The 22,412-nt window shown below is 46.5% G+C and overlaps 6 protein-coding genes across 6 annotated transcripts; all 6 read right to left on the bottom strand.

Moving 5' to 3' along the window:
- Positions 1–5,789: 5,789 nt before the first annotated feature.
- Positions 5,790–7,322, bottom strand: LOC131285792 (alpha-amylase 4N-like). Its single transcript, XM_058314647.1, has one exon. The coding sequence runs from the start codon at positions 7,320–7,322 to the stop codon at positions 5,790–5,792; it is 1,533 nt and encodes a 510-aa protein (XP_058170630.1).
- Positions 7,323–8,023: 701 nt separating this feature from the next.
- LOC131285791 (putative polypeptide N-acetylgalactosaminyltransferase 9) lies at positions 8,024–9,868 on the bottom strand. Its single transcript, XM_058314646.1, has 3 exons — positions 9,364–9,868; positions 9,143–9,307; positions 8,024–9,081 (listed from the first exon to the last, which is right to left on the bottom strand). Exons 1-3 carry the CDS (start codon positions 9,866–9,868, stop codon positions 8,024–8,026), a joined length of 1,728 nt encoding a protein of 575 aa, XP_058170629.1.
- A 1,160-nt stretch (positions 9,869–11,028) lies between these two features.
- Positions 11,029–12,702, bottom strand: LOC131285790 (putative polypeptide N-acetylgalactosaminyltransferase 9). Its single transcript, XM_058314645.1, has 3 exons — positions 12,357–12,702; positions 12,122–12,286; positions 11,029–12,062 (listed from the first exon to the last, which is right to left on the bottom strand). Exons 1-3 carry the CDS (start codon positions 12,700–12,702, stop codon positions 11,029–11,031), a joined length of 1,545 nt encoding a protein of 514 aa, XP_058170628.1.
- Positions 12,703–13,083: 381 nt separating this feature from the next.
- On the bottom strand, positions 13,084–14,985 carry LOC131285789 (putative polypeptide N-acetylgalactosaminyltransferase 9). The gene is made up of 3 exons (XM_058314644.1): positions 14,445–14,985; positions 14,209–14,373; positions 13,084–14,138 (listed from the first exon to the last, which is right to left on the bottom strand). The coding sequence occupies exons 1-3, from the start codon at positions 14,983–14,985 to the stop codon at positions 13,084–13,086; spliced, it is 1,761 nt and encodes a 586-aa protein (XP_058170627.1).
- Positions 14,986–15,448: 463 nt separating this feature from the next.
- On the bottom strand, positions 15,449–17,422 carry LOC131285788 (putative polypeptide N-acetylgalactosaminyltransferase 9). Its single transcript, XM_058314643.1, has 3 exons — positions 16,819–17,422; positions 16,574–16,738; positions 15,449–16,503 (listed from the first exon to the last, which is right to left on the bottom strand). Exons 1-3 carry the CDS (start codon positions 17,420–17,422, stop codon positions 15,449–15,451), a joined length of 1,824 nt encoding a protein of 607 aa, XP_058170626.1.
- A 2,530-nt stretch (positions 17,423–19,952) lies between these two features.
- Positions 19,953–22,214, bottom strand: LOC131285787 (putative polypeptide N-acetylgalactosaminyltransferase 9). Its single transcript, XM_058314642.1, has 4 exons — positions 22,064–22,214; positions 21,599–21,994; positions 21,365–21,529; positions 19,953–20,995 (listed from the first exon to the last, which is right to left on the bottom strand). The coding sequence occupies exons 1-4, from the start codon at positions 22,212–22,214 to the stop codon at positions 19,953–19,955; spliced, it is 1,755 nt and encodes a 584-aa protein (XP_058170625.1).
- Between the last annotated feature and the right edge of the window lie 198 nt (positions 22,215–22,412).

Below are 22,412 nucleotides of genomic sequence, written 5' to 3'. Positions count from 1 at the left end.
TCTTCTCGATAACAGCGTAGATCTTACTGGCGCTGATGAAAAAGGTAGAAATTTGTTACAATTTGCGGTAGGTTACGGTGATTCAAATTTGGTAAAATGTCTCATGGAACATTACGGTTTCCAACCGAAGGAAATAAATACTAAGGAAAACAATTGGAACGCTTTCTTCTACTGCGCAACAAGTTTCAAAAGGGGAGATAACAACGTACGAGCTGATGGTGATGATGTTTTTGATGATGATGATGCTGATGGAAATAAGTCACGGGATTATAACATAAAAAATATCTTCGATTATATGCTAAACAAAGATCCTATGGATTGTTTTAATCAATTGGATGTGAAAGGAAAGAGTGTTTTTTATTATGCAGCTAAGAACAACAGGAGGATTTCTAATCATATCATTCAAAGAAGATTTGAGAAGCAGTTGAAGGATTTGAACTCAGATCAGATTACTGATTTGATAGAATTACTTAAAGCAAACGGCTTGAATGCAAAGGACATATTAGAACATCTTCCAAACACACATTTAGATGATGAGACGAGATGTACATTGATTTGTGACACTCTGAAATCAATCGATGAACTTCAATACCACGATGAAAATGGTAGGAATCTTTTACATATTGCCATTATGAAAGGTAGGTTTGTTTTGGGAAAATGTCTTATTAAAAACTATACTGTTAATGTTAAGGAAATCAACAAAAAAGAAAACAATTGGAACTCTTTCTTCTACTGCGTGTGCAAAAGTAAAAATGCTGCAAACAAACTGGAAATATTCACTTATTTGATGGAGAAAGACCCTTTCGACTGCTTCGGTCAACTGGATTCGATGGGAAAGAGCGTCTTTTGGTATGCGAGGGCTTATAATGAAAAAATTAGTGTGGATATTTTCAAACGAGAGTGTAAATTGCAGGAACATCTTCCTATAGAAGAGCGAATTCCTGTGTTGATGGACAAGTTAAAAAATTCTGACCTCAATAGCTACGACAAGATTCTTCAATTTGAGCAAATTAATTTGGTTGATGAAAAGTCGGTAAAGATCATTTGCGATTACTTGAAAACAACTGGAGAACTGCACTACAGAGCCGTCAAAACGAACAGGAATCTTCTGAACATCGCTTGCATGGAGGGTTTATTAACTTTGACGAAATGTCTCATTGAACATTATGGTTTCGATGCAAAGGAAATCAACAAAAAAGAAAACAACTGGAACGCTTTCTTTTACTGCGTGTGCAACAGTAAAAATGCAGCAAACAAACTGGAAATTTTCACTTATTTGATGGAGAAAGACCCTATCGACTGCTTCGGTCAACTGGATTCGAAGAGAAAGAGCGTCTTTTGGTATGCGAGGGCTTATAATGAAGAAATTAGTGTGTATATTTTCAAACGAGAGTGGAAATTGCAGGAACATCTTCCTATCGAAGAGCGAATCCCTGTGTTGATGGACAAGTTAAAAGATTCTGACCTCAATAGCTACGACAAGATTCTTAAATTTGCGCAAAATAATTTGGTTGATGAGAGGTCGGTTAAGATCATTTGCGATTACTTGAAAACAACTGGACAACTGAACTACAGAGACGAAAAATTGGGCAGGAATCTTCTGCATATCGCTTGCATGGAGGGTCGGTTAACTTTGGCGAAATGTCTCATTGAACATTATGGTTTTGATGCGAAGGAAATCAATAAAAAAGAAAACAACTGGAACGCTTTCTTCTATTGCGTGTGCAACAGTAAAAATGCTGCCAACAAACTAGAAATATTTACTTATTTGATGGAGAAAGACCCTTTCGATTGCTTCGGTCAATTGGATTCGGAGAGAAAGAGCGTCTTTTGGTATGCGACGGATAATATTGATGAAATTGCTGTGGATATTTTCAAACGAGAGTGTAAATTGCAGGAACATCTTCCTATCGAAGAGCGAATCTCTGTGTTGATGCACAAGCTGAAAAATTCTCGCCTCAATAGCTACGACAAGATTCTTAAATTTGTGCAAAAACAATTTGGTTGATGAGAGGTCGGTTAAGACCATTTGCGATTACTTGAAAACAACTGGAGAACTGAACTACAGAGACAAACAATGGGGCTGGAATCTTCTGCATGTCGCTTGCATGAAAGGTTGGTTAACTTTGGCGAAATGTCTCATTGAACATTATGGTTTTGATGCGAAGGAAATCAATAAAAAAGGAAACAACTGGAACGCTTTCTTCTACTGCGTGTGCAACAGTAAAAATGCTTCGAACAAACTGGAAATATTCACTTATTTGATGGAGAAAGATCCTTTCGATTGTTTCGGTAAACTGGATTCGGAGGGAAAGAGCGTCTTTTGGTATGCGACGGATTATAATAAAGACATTGATGTGAATATTTTCGAACGCGAGTGTAAATTGCACGAACATCTTCCTATCGAAGAGCGAATCCCTGTATTAATGGGCAAGTTAAAGGATTCTGACCTCAATAGCTACGGCAAGATTCGTAAATTTGAGCAAAATCATTTGGTTGATGAAAAGTCGGTGAAGATCATTTGCGATTACTTGAAAACAACTGGAGAACTGGACTACAGAGACGAAGAAACGGGTAGGAATCTTCTGCATATCGCTTGCATGATGGGTTGGTTGACTTTGGCGAAATGTCTCATTGAACATTATGGTTTCGATGCGAAGGAAATCAATGAAGAAGAAAAGAACTGGAACGCTTTCTTTTACTGCGTGTGCAACAGTAAAAATGCTGCCAACAAACTAGAAATATTTACTTATTTGATGGAGAAAGACCCTTTCGAAAGAAAAGAAGAGAAAGAGCGTCTTTTGGTATGCGACGGATAATATTGATGAAATTGCTGTGGATATTTTCAAACGAGAGTGTAAATTTCAGGAACATCTTCCCATCGTACAGCGAATCCCTGTTTTGATGGACAAGTTAAAAAATTCTGACCTCAATAGCTACGCCAAGATTCTTAAATTTGAGCAAAATCATTTGGTTGATGAAAAGTCGGTAAAGATCATTTTCGATTATTTGAAAACAACTGGTGAACTGAACTACAGAGACGTTTACTGGGGCTGGAATCTTCTGCATATCGCTTGCATGGAGGGTTGGTTAACTTTGACGAAATGTCTCATTGAACATTATGGTTTCGATGCGAAGGAAATCAATGAAAAAGATGACAACTGGAATGCATTCTTCTATTGCGTGTGCAACAGTGAAAATGCAGCAAACAAACGGGAAATATTCACTTATTTGATGGAGAAAGACCCTTTCGATTGCTTCGGTCAACTGGATTCGCAGGGAAGGAGTGTCTTTTGGTATGCGACGGATAATATTGATGAAATTGCTGTGGATATTTTCAAACGAGAGTGTAAATTGCAGGAACATCTTCCTATCGAAGAGCGAATCCCTGTGTTGATGGACAAGTTAAAAAGTGCTGGCCTCAATAGCCACAAGATTTGTAAATTTGAGCAAAATAATTTGATTGATGAAAAGTTGGTAAAGATCATTTGCGATTACTTGAAAACAATTGAAGAACTGCACTACAGAGAAGAAGAATTGGGTAGGAGTCTTCTGCATAGCGCTTGCGAGGAGGGTTGGTTAACTTTGGTGAAATGTCTCATTGAACATTATGGTTTTGGCATTATGGCAAAGGAAATCAATGAAGAAGAATAAAACTGGAACGCTTTCTTCTACTGCGTGTGCTACAATGGAAATGCTTCAAACAAACTGGAAATATTCACTTATTTGATGGAGAAAGACCCTTTCGACTGCTTCGGTCAACTGGATTCCGAAAATCATAATGTGTTTTATTATGCTTTGTTGAATAATGTTCACGTTGCAGAGTATTTTATTATACGCAAGGAGTTGCCTGCAAATAATTCTGTTTCGGTTAAAGAATGGGCTTCGATGTTTACAAATCGCTTTAGGGAATCAAACCTAACGAGGACGACTATTGATAGGTTTTTAACAGATTGGAGGCAATATTCTACTTTGGACACAAAGCATGAAATTTATGTCGAAATTAAATCAAATTTGGGAATAATGGATTGACGTGGAATTAACAACAAGCACAAGCGATGTGATTTATATTAACGAATTCTGTACATCAGTCGAGATAAATATATGCGGCCGCAAAGTCAGATACGTTCAATTTGATCGTTTTGTTAATTTTAAAATAGAAATATTGTAAATTTGATAAAACATGAAGTAAAATATCCATGTTAAACAAAATCTAATCATAGCCAAAATTGTACAAAAGCATTGTTAATGTAAGTACAAGAAACTTGTTGAGCAATAAACTCGCCTTGATGCACTACCTCCTATAAACAACATGCATGATAGTATTTAATCAAAATATCCGAAAGGTGTGTAGATTTGTGGTGAGTTCTTCGTTCACAGGAATTTGGTAAACCTCTTCAAGATTCAAAATCTGTAAATCGAAATGTCGATTTTTCTTATCCACGCTAAGGACGTTAAAGTGTGGTTCTAGTTTATCAACCCTCCTATCGGTTCCTTCGCTTTAGGTGGGCATAGTAAGTATCAAGTAGTTGTCCAGTGTCTTATTTACCTATTTACCTTTTGAACGTTTAGTTTTCTTTCTACAAGGAGTAATTAAATCAAAAGTTCCCGGCCGATCAAAAGCAAACTCCCCGATCGGATCCTGGGTCATGTCCACTTTGGAAGGGATTTCGTGGGCCGTTTTCGAGTCGAGATCGTGTAGCACTTCCAGGTTGAGCTTATCGTCGATGTGGTACCTACGATCGCATCTCGTCTTGAGGTTCACGTGCAACGTGGAGGCCGCCTGGACATGAAGGGAAATAACTAACAATGATATTTCCTAGTTTTTCCGGATTTCTCGATGTATGCGTTACTTTTACGGTGCTCGTTTTACAAATACAGTTTTGCTTTTTTTCTGCATTATTATACATTTTACATTGTAATTACGAAGTGTTAAAGTTACTGCAAGAAGTTGTACAGACAGAAGGTATTTACAATATTGAATGGTTCGTGTCTATCTTTTCTTTTTTTTGCTGCACCTCGATTTTGCTGATCAGCTAGCGTCAACAAAGCATTTTAGGATGAACTGTAAAACTATGCGATAAGAAGAGCCGACCACTGAACAAACACCGGAGGTGATCAAATCACTAATGTGTTTGTTCGTTTTGAACATTTCGTTCCTTAAGCTAACTCTTGGTCACTATCATATTCGGTTCTATTAGATCCAACGATTGGATGCTTTTGGTATTTCACTGAAGTAATGTTAGTTCTGACGCTCCTCGATTAAACCAAGCACACCAAGTGTCTTACTATGCACCTTTATACAAGCCTATTCGTGCAGAACAGATGCCAATAAATTAGTAAACAGTCAAGTATCTACATGTTTCAAATGCTAGATTTTTACTACCAATCTGCATTCATTATTGGATGTCCTCATGATTCCCTAACAATGCAAACAGTAAATCATTCTTCTACCAGCAGAACTACAGCCATATTAAACCAAATACTTTCATCGTTACGTCTACTTCTTACGTCTCGACGGCGTGGGTTCGAATTCCAACCGAGACCGGACCCTCCCCTGTACGAGAGGACTGACTATCCACGTACAACAGGGAAACAAGTCTCGTAAGCCCTTAACGGGCAGGCATGACCAACAAGGTCGTTACGCCAAATAGAAGAAGAAGAGAAGTGAGGTTTATCTTGCATTTATTATTCCCTTAAGCTGTTGCTACAGTTCCTCATCTTTAAACAACATTTAGTTGATTGTTAATTTTATCTGGAGGGGAGGCAATCGTAAGGAATCGAAGCTTCTACTCCGGTTGAATGGTCGCGAGTAACGCCAGGAATGGCTCATCAAGATGGCCCCGGATGAACACCTCCGTCCTTCCCTCATCGTCCACGGTGATGGTGGATCCGGAACACTCGCCCCCGGGATCGACCGGATCCCCTCCACCGCTGATAAGATCGCAGTACGATCCCTCGTCAAGGCACGTGTACACTGGAGCCTTGAGCGTGAGCGAGACTTCCGCATTGAACGCCACAAATCCGACCCGATCGCGACAGAAAGCGATCTGGTTCTGGCCATTGTCCACCCAGCTGACCACGCCGGTTCCGTTCGTGGCTCGCCGGAACCGTACCATCTTCTGCACAATCGGCCAACGGTGCTCGCAAACCCACGGTTTCTTGCAAGGTTCGCCAGCATCGTGGAACTGCACCGGTTCGATGTTTCCACGGCCATCGCTCGGAGGACCCTCCGAAGGGTCGCTGAAGTCGTACGAACTGGTGATGCGTGCCACTCCGTACCGGTGGGAGAGCATAAAGGCCAGGGCGATCTGGTACGCTCGTCTATTCTTCACCGATACCACCCAGAGGTCTCCATCGGCATCGGGAAGTCGTTGTAGCGCTGGACTGGAGGCGTAAATGAGCGCCTTCTCCCGGGGGACGTAGCCGAGCCTGGTACCAAGGTGGACAAAGTAGTGAAACGGTTTGCGCCTCAACAGCACGTCCCCGATGTCGTATGCGAATCGATCGATCGCGATCATGCCGAGGTCGGCGTACTCGGTCCAAGTGACACCCGGAGTTCCCGTCCCATGGTAGGATAGATCGTAACAGACGAACGGACGTGTTCCGGGCGAGAAGATTCCACCAGCAACGCTCAAATTGTGCACCCGATCGAAGATGGAGCGTAGATCGTGCGGCCACATGTACAGCGCGGAATCGACGAAGAACCCCGCCACGCCGAGCGCCAGCAGACGGTTGAGAAAGTCCACAATCCGCTGGCGAACCCGAGCCAGGCCGTGGTTCAGATCGGGCCGATCCTCCTTCCAGCAATGGCGCAGTTCGTGCGGATCGTGTGGATTCACAATCCGGCAGGGGTCGTTAAAGTCACCCGCGCTGTACGGTGCGTCCGGGTAGTCGCGAGTGGTCGGGTTGACGATCGAACCGCCCGTCCCTCGGATCGAACCCTGGTTGTTGACTGTCCGCGCCATATGGTTCAGCACCACCTCAACGTAAACCCTTACACCGGCCTCGTTGCACGTTTCCACCATCGAGCGGAGAGCCAGCTCCGATCCGGAGCGACTCACCAAACGGTACGATACGGGCTCGTACCGGTCCATCCACGAGTCACCGTCCCGTACCTCGTTCACCGGAGAAAGTTGCACACCGCCAAACCCACTCGGACCCAAATATTCCCGACACTCCCGGGCAATGTCTTCGTAGCGCCACTCGAACAACTGCACGATCGCACTGTGGCCTGCCTTGAAGTGTGGATCGAACTGTCCCGTCACCAGCGAGATGGCCACAAACCCAATGGTAAGTGTCCGCATCGGGAGGAACGTCATTTTCACAACGTTAGCACATGCGACTGATCGGAACAACTCACAAAACCGGCCATTAAATGATGCGCTGACATGATCGTACAGAGTCGATTGCGAGATGAGCTTCAGATTATTGTTATGTAAAACAGCTACTCCGACGTGCGTGGATGCGGAGCCATGGCCAAGGGCAGCAAAATGGACGGTGTTAGTCATTCCGACTGAACTTAAGTGAGGTTATGGTTGTAACTTTCACTGCCCTTTGTTTCCACCGCATGTAAGATACAGCAAAATTAAATGTCCCGGATTGTTTGTGGCGCGTAACACTACGCAAACATGTTTCAACTGAAGAATAGTATTTATAAATGTATTTTTACAGCCACTTCAATTACGTGGGATAAGCATGACAGGTGAATTTTTTAAATGAAGGAGCGAACACATTCCAGAAGGCTCATACGTTACCCTTGTGGGGGTTTTATCTTAAGACATTATTCCACAACATATATGTTTATACATTTTTTTTTTCTATTTTACAAAATGATTGTATGTGCCTCAGTTCTAATTATCTGGTTGTGTTTTCTTGGAGAGTTGAGTCAATCAAATAAGCGCGTTTGAGAGATAAGTGCTTAATTATTTCAGTACATATGTATATCTATTAGTAGTTTTATCGACGATAAATATGTATAAGAAGTCTCATAATACTTGTGCTTTTAGTCAATCATTTGAAGTTAGTTATACCGAAAGATCGTATCATCCAATTCGACTAATGTTATCGACCACCTTTGATTGCTGCTCATTGAATCGCATGGTTCGATCGTGATCGATCGAGAGCTGTCTACGGCAAGGCATTGACCTACACTCTCACTCCGGATTTGTTCGCTTGACAGCAGATAGCTCCAGCGCTGGCTTCCTGGTTTCTCAACCCGGTTACACCGAGCCAACTCGGCTCGATAGCGATGGGGAATAGGGAGTCGCTTCGGTTCAATGCACGTGGAGTAGTTGTTGAGCTCGTGGTAGAAGTTGTGCGTCCAGAACTGCTGCTGCTTGAGGCCATCGCACGGAGCCATCGAAAGCGTTTTGGTGGCAAAAGAGCGCGTCAGACAGAGGTCCGGCGACAAGGCAGCGTTGCGTACTTCGCCTCGGAATGCACCGGGTACGAGCGGGTTCGTTATCTCCGGGAAGTTTTGGAGGATGTAGTTCCGAAAGGTGCCACACTGGGCCCGTTTCCGGACGGCCTTCCGTTCGTCGACCGACCCGAACAGATCCTCAAAGTACCGTGGAACGCCGTAAACGTCGAAGATCACTTGCCGGTACTCGTCCATCCACACTTCGGCCAACCGCATCGAGTTCCGTAGGATGACATCAACGTTGACCCGGTCAAGGTACGGATGGGTACGTTTCCAGACGTGTGCTACACGGGAGCACGGTACGATCACCATCCGACCGCCGCACATCCAGCTCTTCATCGACAGCTCAATGTTCTCGATGCCGTAGATATCGAATCCTTCGTCGTACCAACCGAGTCGCTCGAAAAAGGCTCTTCCGATCGTGAACAGTCCTCCGGCCATGGCGGGTGTATCGAACGGAACGTACGGGTTCGCGTAGCGCTTCATCATCGCCGCACGACCCCACCATCCGAAGTTGAGATCCCACCGAAACGCACCAACTACTCGGGGAGCAAAGTCTGTCTGCAGCTCCATGGACATAGGGTCGATTTGATCGATCGTCGGAATGGCGATGGTATTCTCGTTAGCTGCGACTTCTCTTAGAAGAGGCTCTAACCATCCTGTTCGGTGGAAGGAAAGAAATGTACAACCTGGTGCACGACTGGCGATCTTCGCACCTACCCACGGTACACTCGACGTGAGCGTCGAGAAAGGTGATGATCTTTTCGCTGGACGCCTTTCCCCCAAAAACCTTGGCCGCGATTAGACCTAACCTTCTAGGAGCTCGTAGGATGCGCACCTTTGGAAAGTCTTTGAAATAGTCATCCAGCCGGGTTTTCAAACAAGCTGGAAAGCAAGCAGAGTGTTTTCATCTTTTATCAATTTAATTTTTCTTCACTTACGTGCAGTTGAAAAGTCATCGACGAGCAGGATTTCCCGAATCAAATGAGCCGGCGTTCGGTCGAGGATGGAGTGCACGGACCGTAGCAACACCGACCAAGCCTCGTTGTGGAACACCATCACGATCGAAGTCGGTGGCAACGATGATTCACTCTTCCCTTCCTGCACGCGACACCACGGAGCTCTCACGTCGGGCAACCGTCGCCGGACGGACATGAGGTCCGATGCATACTCGTTGTAGCCAAACGTTTTCAAGCCCGCCTGGACTAACTCTTGCACGGAGGTGTCGTTAAGGTCCATGATTACCGGGCGTCCCATATCGCCGGGAAGCTCACCGGCCTTCGTTATGTTGAACTCATGTGTTGGACGAGCGCCATTGTCTGGATGTGGTATGCTATGATGCTTCAAATTTAACAAGCAGTTCTTGTACACTATGCACGCCACGGCGAAGAGTATCAAGTAGCTCGCTACCGAAAGGAGCTTGCGTGTTGTACATCTTCTGGGCATAGTTGTTGGAAGCTAATTGACACTAAAGGCTAGTGTTTCTCACAACCTCGAGTTATACTGACTCGAAAAACGGCCAGGGTCCCGTTTTTGTACACCTACAGGAAAACAAAGCAAATATTGTCGTCTAACAACGTAGTTCGTTGTGTTTTCAACTTTTGGATTAAATATGCTTGATGGTAATCATCCAATGCAAGTTGTCTCAGTGCCCATGTGAACCCATTTAATGACAACAACTACATTCGTTCATCCGGGCGGTGATGACGAATTGGGTGCACATAACATATTTCGGTTCTACCGTCCCGAGAGAGGTTCGGTTACGAAATTTAGCCAAAGGTTTTTCATCGTTGCACATGGTTATGGTTGCTTACCCAGGCCAGAACGTAGTACCGGGGACGCAGCTGTTCCTTTACAGTGTGACGTCAAGGAATCACATCCGGGTTTGCAGGAGTTTACTGGTTTCTTCACTATACCGAACGATGGTGGAAAACAGAAGACATGTAATAGCTATGTGGTCTTTTCATTTTCGGTGTCGAATTTTTTTGTAGAAAATCTGAATCCTTTCTAGTGGCATTGTTTTTAAACTTAACTTTATTTTGACAAATTTCTTTGATTTGTACAAATCCATTTATCATCATGAGTCCAACTCGTTTCACTATCAATGCTCTCGTTTAATCGCAATAATTTTTTTGTTTTATTTTCCCACTGTTGCCGTACCTTGTTAGAGCTGAAAAAAGTCAAGTTTAATATTGTCTGCTAGTAATATTTATGTAAAAGAGGTATCACTCGAAAAAATGACTTCGAAGTTATAGCGATGGTGGTACTGAATAGACAAGTTACAATAACAATGATTTCCGTGTAAAACTTCATGCCTAGTTCTTGAAACAGAAACCAACTTAAGTTTTAATCATACCTATACAGCTTCATCTGTAACTTCAACAGCTTCATCAGTAACTTCTTACAGATGCTCCCCGCATTCCTTGCGACTTTCAACGTTATCAATTACTTTTGTCCCTGCGTCGGGTTGTCATCAAGGATTAATTCATTTATTGATGACATCTAACATTTTCCCATGTGGTTTTATGTGACGTGGATAGAAGTGGACAAGTTATACGCTTAAGATTCATAAATAGACAATTAAAAGGCCACTCAATCCCTAGACGCTAGTTTTTCTTCAAAAACTCATACTCTACCTGATTAACTCGCCACTGCTGATATTTGCTGGTTACGTTACACTCTTCCATCATGAGTGAGTCATTTTGTGCCGCTTGCACCGCTAAGCATTGGTTGTGTTTCGTGCTCCAAATTTGTCCCGTTTCATACACGTACATCCACTCCTGGTTGCCTCGTCTCCGATGGCAAGTGATTGCTCCCAAGTGTGTTCCTGAATATTCCAAACACTTCTTGTATGAGTTGATATCCTGAAAGTAGCTATGGCTCCAGTACTGTTCCTCCCGCCCGTCACACTGGGACATATGCGGAACACTACCCACAAGTCGTCCCACGGCGAGACAGAAGTTGTTTCCCAGGGCAACATTGCGCACCTCACCCCGAAACTGACCTAAGATGGCGGGAGATTTGAGCTCCGGAAAGGCACGCTCGAGGTAGTACCGGAAGGGTTTACAGTTGGCACGCTCCCTTGCACGCTTCCGGTCGCTAACCGACCCGAAGAGGTTCTCTGTGTAGCGTCGGACACCGTTGACATCCAGCACGACCTGGCGGTACTCGTCCATCCACACCTCGGCGAGGCGGACGGAGTTGTACAGTTCGACATCCACCGTTAAGTTGAACAGATACGGATGGGTCCACTTCTGGATGTGGCCGACCCGCGAACACGGCACGGTAAGAAGGGTGCCTCCGCACATCCAACACTTCATCGACAGCTCAATGTTTTCCAGTCCGTAGATGAGGAAACCTTCGTCGTACCAACCGAGCCGCTCGAAGAACCCCCGATTGATCGTAAACAGGCCACCGGCCATGGCCGGCGTTTCGAACGGCTCGGAACGATGGGCGTAACGCTTGTGCAGAAGATTCCGATCGCACCAGCCAAAGTTGAGGTCCCATTCGAACGCACCCGCCTGCAGGAGCGAGTCTTTGGTTTTAAATTGCATATCAATCTCATCGATACGATCGATCGTGGGGATAGCGATCGTGGTGGAGTTCCGAGCCACCAGATCCAGCAGTGGTTCAATCCAACCTGAAACAGAAGCAATCAGTATCAACCTCCAGAGGTCAACGAATTGACAAATACCTTACCCTTCGTGCATTCCACATGGGCGTCGAGAAAGGTTAGAATCTCCGCCGAGGCCTGCTTGGCGCCGAACATTCGCGCTCGAATCAAACCCAACCGTTGCTTTGTCCGACGGATTTTCACCTTCGCGTACTGTTGAAAGTATTCCTCAAGCGGTGTCTTAAGGAACGCTAGCGAATCAACCGAAAAGTGGATTTAATTACCTGTGTAATTACTCGAATCTAATTGATCACAACTTACGAAAGTGTGATCCATCGTCTACAAGGATGATCTCGCGTAGCAGATGGGGCGGGGTCCTATCGAGCACCGAGTGCACGGAACGTACCAGGACCGACCATAATTCATTGTAGAACACAATCACGACCGAGGTGGCAGGAAGCACCGAAAGCAACCGGTTCGGCTCCAAACACCATGGATCCCGAACATCTGGCAGTCGCCTCCGAACCGACACCAAGTCCGATGCGTACTCGTTGAGTCCGTACCGTCGCAAGGATCGGTTGATTTGGGCGACCGTATTGGGGTTCGTTCGGTTGACAAGAACCGACACTCCCAGGTCACCGGGTGGATGAGTCACATCTTGTGGCATGGAGCTGGATATATACTGGTAGTAAGCTTTCAAATAGACACGTCGAAGTTCTACTTCATAGCGGAAGAGGGTGTAATTTAACAGTAAAACAACAGCACAAAACGAACAACAAATTATTCGTTGTTGTAGAAACCAAGAACGGAACAAGTTCCCCGACATTACGCACGAAATCTTCCCAAGTTTTTCTATACAACTCAATCGACTGTACTGGTTTGTGAAGCCGTTGGAACTAGTCAATTGCGAACGATCCAACCTAAACTCTACCATATATAAGAAACGTGTCATTCGCAATACAATGTGACCTCTTTGTTAGGGAAAAGTGTGTTTGACAAAGAGAGTAACAAGATCGAAACACATGGTTGGCGTCATCTTGACATCCGTTTATTGAAATGGCTCCCAAAACTCGTACTTCACCAACGTCACGTACCACTTTTGATGCAGCTGGTCGACGGCGCAAGGTTCCAGCTGGACTGCGTTGTTCCTGGAGCGGGTGTCAACTGCTAGACACTTCAGAGACTCAAGATTACGGAGCTGTCCATTATCTACATCGTAGTGCCACGCCTGAGAACCACGCATTCGGTGGCACAGGTTTTGCGTTACTTGAACTCCGTTGGTTCCCACATCGATACACCGCTTGAAGCTGTTCAACTCGTTGTAGAAAGTATGCGTCCAGAACTGGGTCTCGTTCCGGTTATCGCAGGCGGCCATAAAGGGTGCTTCGTGTTGATGCGCCGTCAAACAAGTTGCGTTCCCTAGGTCGGCATTGTGCACCTCACCCCGGAACGCTCCCGGCACGATAGGGGACGGCATCTCCGGGTATGCTCTTTGCAGGTAGTTGCGAAACGGTTGACAACCTGCTCGCGCACGAATTCGCTTTCGCTCCTGCACCGATCCAAACAGGTCCTCCCTGTAGCCGGGAATCCCGTTGACATCGTACACGATCTGTCGATACTCGTCCATCCACACCTCGGCCAGTCGCACCGAATTCCGGAACGTCACATTCAGGCGCCCGAAAGGATCGATGAAAGGATGCGCCCGTTTGCGGATGTGCGCCACGTGGGAACAGGGCACGGTGAGGATCTTCCCGCCGCACATCCAACCTTTGATCGAGAGCTCGCTATTTTCCATCCCATACACCTGAAACTGTTCGTCGTACCAACCGAGACGTGCGAAAAAGGATCGTGCAATGGTGAATATACCACCGGCCATGGCTGGTGTCTCGAAGGGTTCGGCTGGGGCCTGCTCTGGCTGCGGTCGGGACGGGAGGCTCGAGCGGTACCACCAGCCAAAGTTGAGATCCCACTCAAACGCCCCGATCAGACCGGATGACACGTTCCGGATTAGATGCATATCGTTGTCGTCTATACGGTCGATCAGTGGGACGGCGATTGTCGTTGCATTCTTTATCACTTCACCGACCAATGGTTCCAACCATCCTGTGATCGAAATCGAAAGGAAGTTCCTTTGTCTACTAAACTTCAGCGGAGAAAAGTCTTCTCACCTCACCTTTGGTGCACTCAACGTGTGCGTCAAGAAACGTTAGCAGAGGTGCGGTGGTGTTTTTCGATCCGAAAACCCGTGCCCTAATCAGCCCTAACCTTTCCGGGGCCCGTAAGATCCGCACTGCAGGGTATGGTCTGAAATATTCCTCGAGTCGCGTTCTCAAGTGTGCTGATATCGGAATAAACACCAGAGAGCTTTTAAATGCATATCCGATTGATCGCTAGCAAGGTAACACTTACACAGATAGGAACAGTCATCGACTAAAAGGATCTCATCAATCAGATGTGCCGGAGTGTTATCCAGCACGGAGTGGACAGTTCTTACCAACACTGACCACGGTTCGTTGAAAAATACTATCACAATAGATGTTTTCTTTAACCGTGGAACTTCACGAGTGCTTCCCTTACACTGAGCAACACGAAGATCTGGCAGTACACGCCTCAAAGACATCAATGTGGCTGCGTACTCATTGAACCCATGCCGTTTGATACTCGTCTCCACAAGGGAAGCTACTTCTCGGTCGGAATAATCCAACTTCACTGCACTTCCCAGGTGTCCTGGTGGAGAATACGAGCTGGCGAGTGATCGTAACGAGTGATCGTTGGAGTCTAAGGTTTCTTTCGCTTTGCTGCGCCCTGCGCTTGAGATGAGATTCCATCGTTCGCTAACCTGAATCACCGTATCATCATATATGTGAAAGAGAAGATTCAGGCCAACAAGAGTTATCAAAACTAACACCACCGAACAATCACAACATCCGATGTGCGGTGATGGAGCCATCGAGTGTTTGTAGCAGAATTTAAACCTAAGCTCAAACACGGTGCATTCAGTTTGAGGACCACATTTGCACTAGAATTTTATCGCATTTTCGCTCGCCTCTTTCTCGGAAGTTTTCCGTTGTTTCATTCAATCATGCCATTGTGTACTAGAAGACGGTTTTCTGTCACCAGGTTTATCGTAGAAAAGTGCTTCAATTGACGTCTTTTTCGGCAATGTATCAGAAGAGGTCACCTCTATGTGTTCTACAACGTCATTCGTCTTGCAAGAAAAACAAGCTGAGAAATTTTTTTGCGTACATCTATCCATACCTTCTATACTTAGTTGGAGAGCAAAAACAAAAATGTATTAGATGAATCCAAGGCATTGAAATATATGCTATTTTGACCTAATGTCTCAGGGTTTCATTTGTACGTGGCATTGTTTACTTAAACAGACTTATTTTTATTGCTTTCGATTCGAGTTGTCACGTTTTTTTCTGCTGGGCTTCGATCAGCATTGACACATCCAGCTCGATGAATTTCACCGGCCACTTCTGCTCAGGCTTCAGGGCATCGCAGGTAGTAAGTATGATCGTGACGTTCGTCCGTAGATCCAACGAGAGGCACGTCTCTTGTTTGACACTTAGTATCTGTTGTGTGTCCACCAGGTACTTCCATGCCTGATTTCCTCGCGAACGGTGGCACTGGTACACTTCCACTTTGCTGCTGACAGCATCTATGCAGTTTCTATAGCTATTCAGCTCCTGGTAGTAGTTGTGTGTCCAGAATTGCGATTTCTGCTGGCCATCGCACGGGGCCATACCGAGGAACGCGTCCGTCCTGCGGTACGTCAGACAGCTGGTATTACCGAGCGCCCCATTGTGCACCTCGCCACGGAACGCACCCGGCACCAGAGGGTTATGCATTTCGGGGAAGGCATTTTCGAGATAGTACTGGAATTTGGCGCATTTCGCTCCCTCGCGAACCGCTTTGCGCGTCGCGACTGAGCCAAACTCCTCCTCCAGGTAGTGTGGAATGCCATAGATGCCGAAGATAATGCCCTTGAACTCATCCATCCACACCTCGGCCATCCGGATCGAGTTCGCCCGTACCACGTCCTTGCTTTCTTTGGCGAGGTACGGATGGCCCGCTTTTTGGATGTGGCCCACTCGGGAGCACGGTACCGTCACCATCTTCCCACCGCACATCCAACTCTTCATCGACAGCTCGATGTTCTCGATGCCGTAGATATCGAAGCCCTCGTCGTACCACCCGAGGCGATCAAAGAACTCCCGGCTGATCGTAAACAACCCTCCGGCCATGGCGGGTGTATCGAACGGTTCCATCTTGTTTTCGTATTTTTTCTTCTGTGACCATCGACCCCACCAGCCAAAGTTGAGATCCCAATCGTACGCCCCGACAAACGTGGGTGCGTTCTCCGTTCGGTGCTTCATGTTGTTCTCGTCGATCCAGTCGATCGTTGGGATGGCGATCGTGGTGCTGTTCTTGGCAACCGGGTCAATCAGTGCCTCCAGCCAACCTGTGATCAGTGGTAAATGTGACATAAGCAATGATTCTATAGTTCCGAGGACGTTTGCCCATTGTCTCACCTACTGTGACCTCGACGTGTGCGTCTAGGTAGGTAATAACCTTCGTTTTGGTACTCTTTCCTCCAAACATTCTGGCCCGGATCAGTCCCAGTCTCTTCGGGGCGCGCAGAATCCGTACCTTTAACATTGGTGCAAAATACTCCTCAAGCTGTGTCTTCAGATGAGCTGCAAAGGGGGGCAAATAGGTTAAGTTTCTTACTATTACGCTTTAAACAAAAGGCGAAGTTGGGTCTTTTTCAACTCACGCAAATTACTGAAGTCATCCACGAGTACGATCTCGCTCACCAAATTTGCAGGCGATCGATCGAGGATAGAGTGCACGGTACGGACGAGCACGGACCACGCCTCATTGTAGAACACGATCACTATAGAAGTCGCCGGTAGGTCGGTTGGGTAGCGGCCAGCTTCACGGCACCAGGGATCTCGCACGTCCAACAACCTTCGCCGTACCGACATCAGATCGGACGAGTACTGGTTGAGGCCCTGGTTAACCATACCGTTTAGGATCATTGTTGCCACCTCACTATCGTTGTTATTGACCTTCACCTCGGTACCGAGGTCTCCGGGTGGTACCGGATACCGTGGGTCTAGTCCGATCGTTGTGTAGACGTACGTGTACGTCGTACCTTCCGTCGGTGTAGTGTCGGTGGTGGAATTTGTGTCGACAGCATCTCCATCAACGACAGCAACCGATCCTTCGTCCTTCGACTGCAGTGGATACACTCTTCTGACCACGTCCGCAAACCGTCCCCGGCCACCGTTGTAGAACTCGTTGAGAAACAGATACACCAACAGCACGACAACGCTTACACTCAGCACAAATGTCTTCCGGACGCCTGTGGGACGCATTTTGCGTGCGAGCTCGTTTGCCTTCCGTCGATCGACAACTACCGCCGGCTAGATAGGTTGCCGGTGGCTCCGGGTGGCCCTACAAAGTTCTGGCTGCCCCGACACCTACACAGACACACGGAATTAACGAAAAACGTCTACATGAATACTGGCCGAGACACGTCTAAGCACTGTCCATCCACAATGCTCCACAACACCTCCAACGAGGGTCTGTTTGTGCAGTTGGCACAACCGATGCCGAAGCCGTTCCGATAATTTGTCAACAGCTCACACACTGTCCCGATCAAGCCAACGTCATTTAGGCCAATGTGCCTCGAATGCAAACCCTTAAGATGCTGTGTTTTTCGGAAGAACGAACCGCGTCAACCGAGCCCGAAGTTATCCAACGGTCGTAAGATAAAGCATCGTAAAGAGCCGCTATCGCTGTAAACAATAGTTCGGGTGTGTTTTAATTTGAGGGCCGGTAGAAAAAAAGTGCGATATGATTTCGCCAGTTAATAAAAAAACTGCTCGTTTCGAGTTGAGCCACAAACGTCTGATAGGAGCAGAGTGAAACCTATGATGTTATTCCCAACGATTGTTATACATTTGCATGTTTTAAATTGCCGTCTTGCAGTTGAGGCAATGTTTGGGTGTTGAAGCGTTGTAGGGAAAGAAAAAAATGATACTTGAAGAAGGTTAGACAATACTGTTTTACTGTTGTCTACATCTAGCTTTGTGCTAATTATGTGCGGAAAATCACAAGCTACGCTAAATACGTGAGGTAACGCACTAAAAGCAGCTACTTGGATAATATTATTGAAAAATCAGTCGAAATCGATAAGGAACAAGCATTGCCGTTCCGGTCAACCACTTTAACGATTATTTTCAACGGCTCGCACTTAGAATACATAACTATCGTCTGAGTCAGTTTCAACATCATTGATACGGAAAGTCCGTTTAATACATGTACGCATACGGGCAGTGTAGCTCGAGTAGTGTATCTCGAGGAGTGTTTTAACTTTAAATAATAAAGCTAGCTGTTCCACTTTGGACCACACAATCGGGCATTGAACCCAGTCACGGACTTGTATAAGAAGATTCTTATATCGTTGATAAACTTAACAATTCGTTTCAACAAAATAGATTGTGAATATTTTCTACTGCTTATTTACTGAACTAAATCACGATAATTTATTATAACAGCCACAGCAACTCTTTAGTTAAATTTAATATAACCTGCACAACAACCAACGACAAACTGTGCGAACGTTTCCGTTTGGCGGGACGAGTTGGTTTGCTAACCTTCAGCAAAATATCGGCAACATGCAACCGAAACCTCACGTTTGGTAAAAGATAGCACACTAAGAACTAACTTCGTTTGCGCACGTTGTCTGTGGTTTTTGCGCTTGTGCACCCTTGCGTCACTTCAACATGATGGCACTTCAATGTATGCTTCTGATTATCGTTATCTGTTTCCATTTTTTTTTAAATATTTCCAGACCGTCAAGTTAGTTAAATGTTCTGCCCATTGGTTTTGTTTTTTCTTATGCAGCACTTTGCGATTGCACCGTGATGTTGTGCTTAATGGAATGGCCGTTTTCTAGGTTTTGTTTTCACTCTCGGTACGCTAGAATGCATTAGACAGTGTGTTCTTTTGGTATCCATGAAAATGTATCAATCCTGTTGTTGCACCTACGCTATCAATTAACCCTTTCAAACATTCCAAAATCACTTTACTTTGCGCGCTGAAAACATCAAACGACACGCCAACGACACCGTCGCTGATAACGTCTCCTTTATCTGATATCGATCTGACAGCTGTCAGATCTATCTACGGTTTCCAGGCAGATTGGTTTTCTCATCAATGATGGTCCAGCCATCTTATCTGCTGAACACGGTTGTAATGGTACCTTCATGACACCACTCTGAGTAATTGAGGCATCCGCTACCGAATTGGCAACGCCGGTGCACTGTTGCATTTGATGACGTAGTTAAAAATACTCGACACGAAGCTAGTTTGGTTCAACTTTATCTTACACATTTTATTTTATATACATTTTATATTACACAGACAATACCGCTTCGAATCTCTACACTGTTGGGGCAACTGTCGGGATGTGATGCGTGCAGGATGCTTGTGTGTCTCGTACTCAACTAAATATGCGCTAATGCGTCCCTTCAAACCGCTTCCGTCGCCATTTTCACGATAAAAAGCTCTCAAGCGTTCGTTAGCCATTGATAAATGTAAACTTTTCAAACACATGAAACACGTGATGGCAAAACTAAGCAAATTGACGCTCGATTGATATAGGCAGTACCCTTCTGCCGTCTTTGATGACCTGATTCCGTCCGATTGGGTGGATGGATGGACAGCACTTCAAGTCGACGTGCGTTAACGCGTGATAAGCCTCGACCGCCTCTATCCACGTCGTTGGCGATGCTATCGGAGGTAGATAAGTAGGTGGCGAAACGATTAGGGGCTTTTCGGGTTCGAATTGAGCGTGTGCGATACGACACCGAAGGCTTGAGCCGGAAACCGCGAGGTACGTTAGGGTTTCTTTTGGAACGGCGTAACATCCAGCTCGATAAACGACATGGTCCACCGTTGGGAGTCCCTCTGCGGGTCGCACGTTTCCATCGTGAGCGTAACGTTAGAGGACGGGTTGAGGGCGAGACACTTGTCGTGCTTGACACTCTGCAGTTGGCCGGTATCGGTTTGAACGCGCCACGCCTGGTTGCCCCGTCCCCGATGGCATCCGATCATGGCGAGAGTCGTCCCGGTGTAGTCGATACAGTATCGGTAGCTGTTCAGTTCCTGATAGTAGTTGTGGGCCCAGTACTGTGTCTTCTGCTTGCCATCGCACGGAGCCATCCCGAAGAAGTTACCCTCCCGTCGAAAATCCAAGCAGTAGCTGTTGCCCAGCACGACATTGTGTACCTCTCCGCGGAATGCACCCGCCACGTACGGGCTGCGCATCTCCGGGAAGGCGTTCTCGATGTAGTACCGGAAGTTGCGACATCCGGCCCGCTCCCGAACGGCCTTCCGTTCAGCGATCGGACCGAACTCCTCCTCCAGGTAGTGCGGTATCCCATGGATATCGAAGATCACCTGCTTGTACTCATCCATCCACACCTCCGCTAACCGGATCGAGTTCGCCCGTACCACGTCCTTCTTCTCGTTGCGCAGATAGGGATGACCGGCCTTCTGGATGTGAGCCACTCGGGAGCACGGTACCGTCACCATCTTTCCGCCGCACATCCAGCTCTTCATCGACAGCTCGATGTTCTCGATGCCGTAGATATCGAACCCTTCGTCGTACCATCCGAGTCGCTCGAAAAACTTCCTATCGATCGAGAATAGCCCTCCGGCCATCGCGGGCGTATCGAACGGTTCCACTTTGTTCGCGTACTGCTTCTTCATGGACCAGCGACCCCACCAGCCAAAGTTGAGATCCCAATCGTACGCACCGATGTAGCCGAGTGACTTGTTGGACACCAGCGCCATATTCTTCTCGTCAATCCAGTCGATGGTGGGGATGGCAATAGTGGTATCATTCCGAGCTACCACATCGAGGAGGGCCTCCAACCAACCTGGTAGGAAGATTTTCAAACCAAACACATAAATCTTGTTGTCTTGATAATATCTTGGATCAAATCTTGAAGACGGTTCTAAAGAGTTGAAGACTTTTAGCCTCACCACGGACCTCGATTGAGGTAATCCGATCGAATCGAGCTGTCCAATTTCCTATATTTCACGCCAAAGGTGTAGTCCGGTTCCATTTTAGGTAGCTCTGTTTGATTGGATTCATTCGATCGCAGTCGGTGCTGAGGCTGCTTATCTATATCACAAGTTGTTATTTTGTTACCAGAATTCAACTACCATTCAAAAGACCAATGCGATAATTGTTGAACGAGAATTATCTCTTATCTGTCGATAAAACGGAACCGGATGAAACGTACCGACAGTGCACTCTACGTGTGCGTCCAGAAACGTAATCACCTCGGAGGTCGTATTTTTCGCACCGAAAATCCTTGCTCGAATCAACCCCAACCGGGCCGGTGCCCTGATGACACGCACCTTCTCGTACTGTTGCAGGTACTCGTCCAGTTCGGCTTTAAGATTTGCTAGAAATGTCAAGAGCCGAGCTCAGAATTAAACACCGGTCTCCTGAAAGCCATTCTTTATGTACTCACGCAACGTAGAACTATCGTCGACGAGCACGATCTCTTTCACCAGATGGGCCGGAGATCGGTCCAACACTGAGTGAACCGTCCGCAGCACGACTGACCATGCTTCATTGTAGAACACGATCACGATCGAGGTCTGCGGAAGGTTCGCTATGAAGCGGCCCGGTACACGACACCAAGGATCACGGATTTCGGGTAAACGTCGCCGAACTGACATCAGATCGGATGCGTACTGATTGAAGCCTTGCGTTCTGATGCCAGCATCGACCAGCTCTGAAACGTCCGGGTTGCTGGTATTGGCCACAACCGGCTGGCCCATGTCTCCCGGTGGCGTAGGATACCTTGCATCAAGTCCACGGGTTGTGTACTCGAATCGAAAACCACCGGCACGTTCAAGGTCATCTTCCACTTGCTCCTTTAATCCTTCAGTCGACGGTGTTAGACGTCCTGGAGTAGAAGGTTCTAGCTCACCCGTCTGGTCGCGGTAACGCTGCAGGAGCATACGTCTGGGTGTGCTTAACACGTCCACATCGTACACGTAGTACAGCACGAGCAGGGCCAACGACACTGTCACGCTTACCAGAACGGTCAGCGTGCAGCGTCTCGAGATGCCATTCCGCATACTGGCAGCGCAGATTGCAAACTAAACGTGTCCCAGCGTACCGGACTCCTGGTTGCTTAGGTCATTTCGGTATGTGTTCAGTTGTGCGCACTCTTTCGTTCGGAGTCTAACCGCTCCGTTGCACTACCGACAGGGTATCCGCACAACGACACCGAGATATGGTTTATGCGTCCGTGATAAGGCGTCGGAACGACGACA

This window comes from Anopheles ziemanni, chromosome 3 (assembly GCF_943734765.1).
Source record: "Anopheles ziemanni chromosome 3, idAnoZiCoDA_A2_x.2, whole genome shotgun sequence".
Taxonomy (NCBI): domain Eukaryota; kingdom Metazoa; phylum Arthropoda; class Insecta; order Diptera; family Culicidae; genus Anopheles; species Anopheles ziemanni.
The sequence above is the reverse complement of the archived record's forward strand: the minus strand, read 5'-3'. Positions and strand labels throughout refer to the sequence as shown.

Bases quoted from the DNA above. Each gene is read 5' to 3' on its own strand.
- LOC131285792 (XM_058314647.1), bottom strand. From the start codon at position 7,322: ATGACGTTCCTCCCGATGCGGACACTTACCATTGGGTTTGTGGCCATC.
- LOC131285791 (XM_058314646.1), bottom strand. From the start codon at position 9,868: ATGCCCAGAAGATGTACAACACGCAAGCTCCTTTCGGTAGCGAGCTAC. The intron at 9,308-9,363 runs GTAAGTGAAGAA...CTTGCTTTCCAG, and splicing joins CGATGACTTTTCAACTGCAC to CTTGTTTGAAAACCCGGCTG. The intron at 9,082-9,142 runs GTAGGTGCGAAG...TCCACCGAACAG, and splicing joins TCACGTCGAGTGTACCGTGG to GATGGTTAGAGCCTCTTCTA.
- LOC131285790 (XM_058314645.1), bottom strand. From the start codon at position 12,702: ATGCCACAAGATGTGACTCATCCACCCGGTGACCTGGGAGTGTCGGTT. The intron at 12,287-12,356 runs GTAAGTTGTGAT...TTGATTCGCTAG, and splicing joins AGACGATGGATCACACTTTC to CGTTCCTTAAGACACCGCTT. The intron at 12,063-12,121 runs GTAAGGTATTTG...CTTCTGTTTCAG, and splicing joins CCATGTGGAATGCACGAAGG to GTTGGATTGAACCACTGCTG.
- LOC131285789 (XM_058314644.1), bottom strand. From the start codon at position 14,985: ATGGCTCCATCACCGCACATCGGATGTTGTGATTGTTCGGTGGTGTTA. The intron at 14,374-14,444 runs GTAAGTGTTACC...TTCCGATATCAG, and splicing joins CGATGACTGTTCCTATCTGT to CACACTTGAGAACGCGACTC. The intron at 14,139-14,208 runs GTGAGGTGAGAA...TTTCGATCACAG, and splicing joins ACACGTTGAGTGCACCAAAG to GATGGTTGGAACCATTGGTC.
- LOC131285788 (XM_058314643.1), bottom strand. From the start codon at position 17,422: ATGCGTCCCACAGGCGTCCGGAAGACATTTGTGCTGAGTGTAAGCGTT. The intron at 16,739-16,818 runs GTGAGTTGAAAA...CCCCCTTTGCAG, and splicing joins GGATGACTTCAGTAATTTGC to CTCATCTGAAGACACAGCTT. The intron at 16,504-16,573 runs GTGAGACAATGG...CACTGATCACAG, and splicing joins ACACGTCGAGGTCACAGTAG to GTTGGCTGGAGGCACTGATT.
- LOC131285787 (XM_058314642.1), bottom strand. From the start codon at position 22,214: ATGCGGAATGGCATCTCGAGACGCTGCACGCTGACCGTTCTGGTAAGC. The intron at 21,995-22,063 runs GTGAGCTAGAAC...AGCAAGTGGAAG, and splicing joins GCGTTACCGCGACCAGACGG to ATGACCTTGAACGTGCCGGT. The intron at 20,996-21,364 runs GTACGTTTCATC...TCTTCCTACCAG, and splicing joins ACACGTAGAGTGCACTGTCG to GTTGGTTGGAGGCCCTCCTC.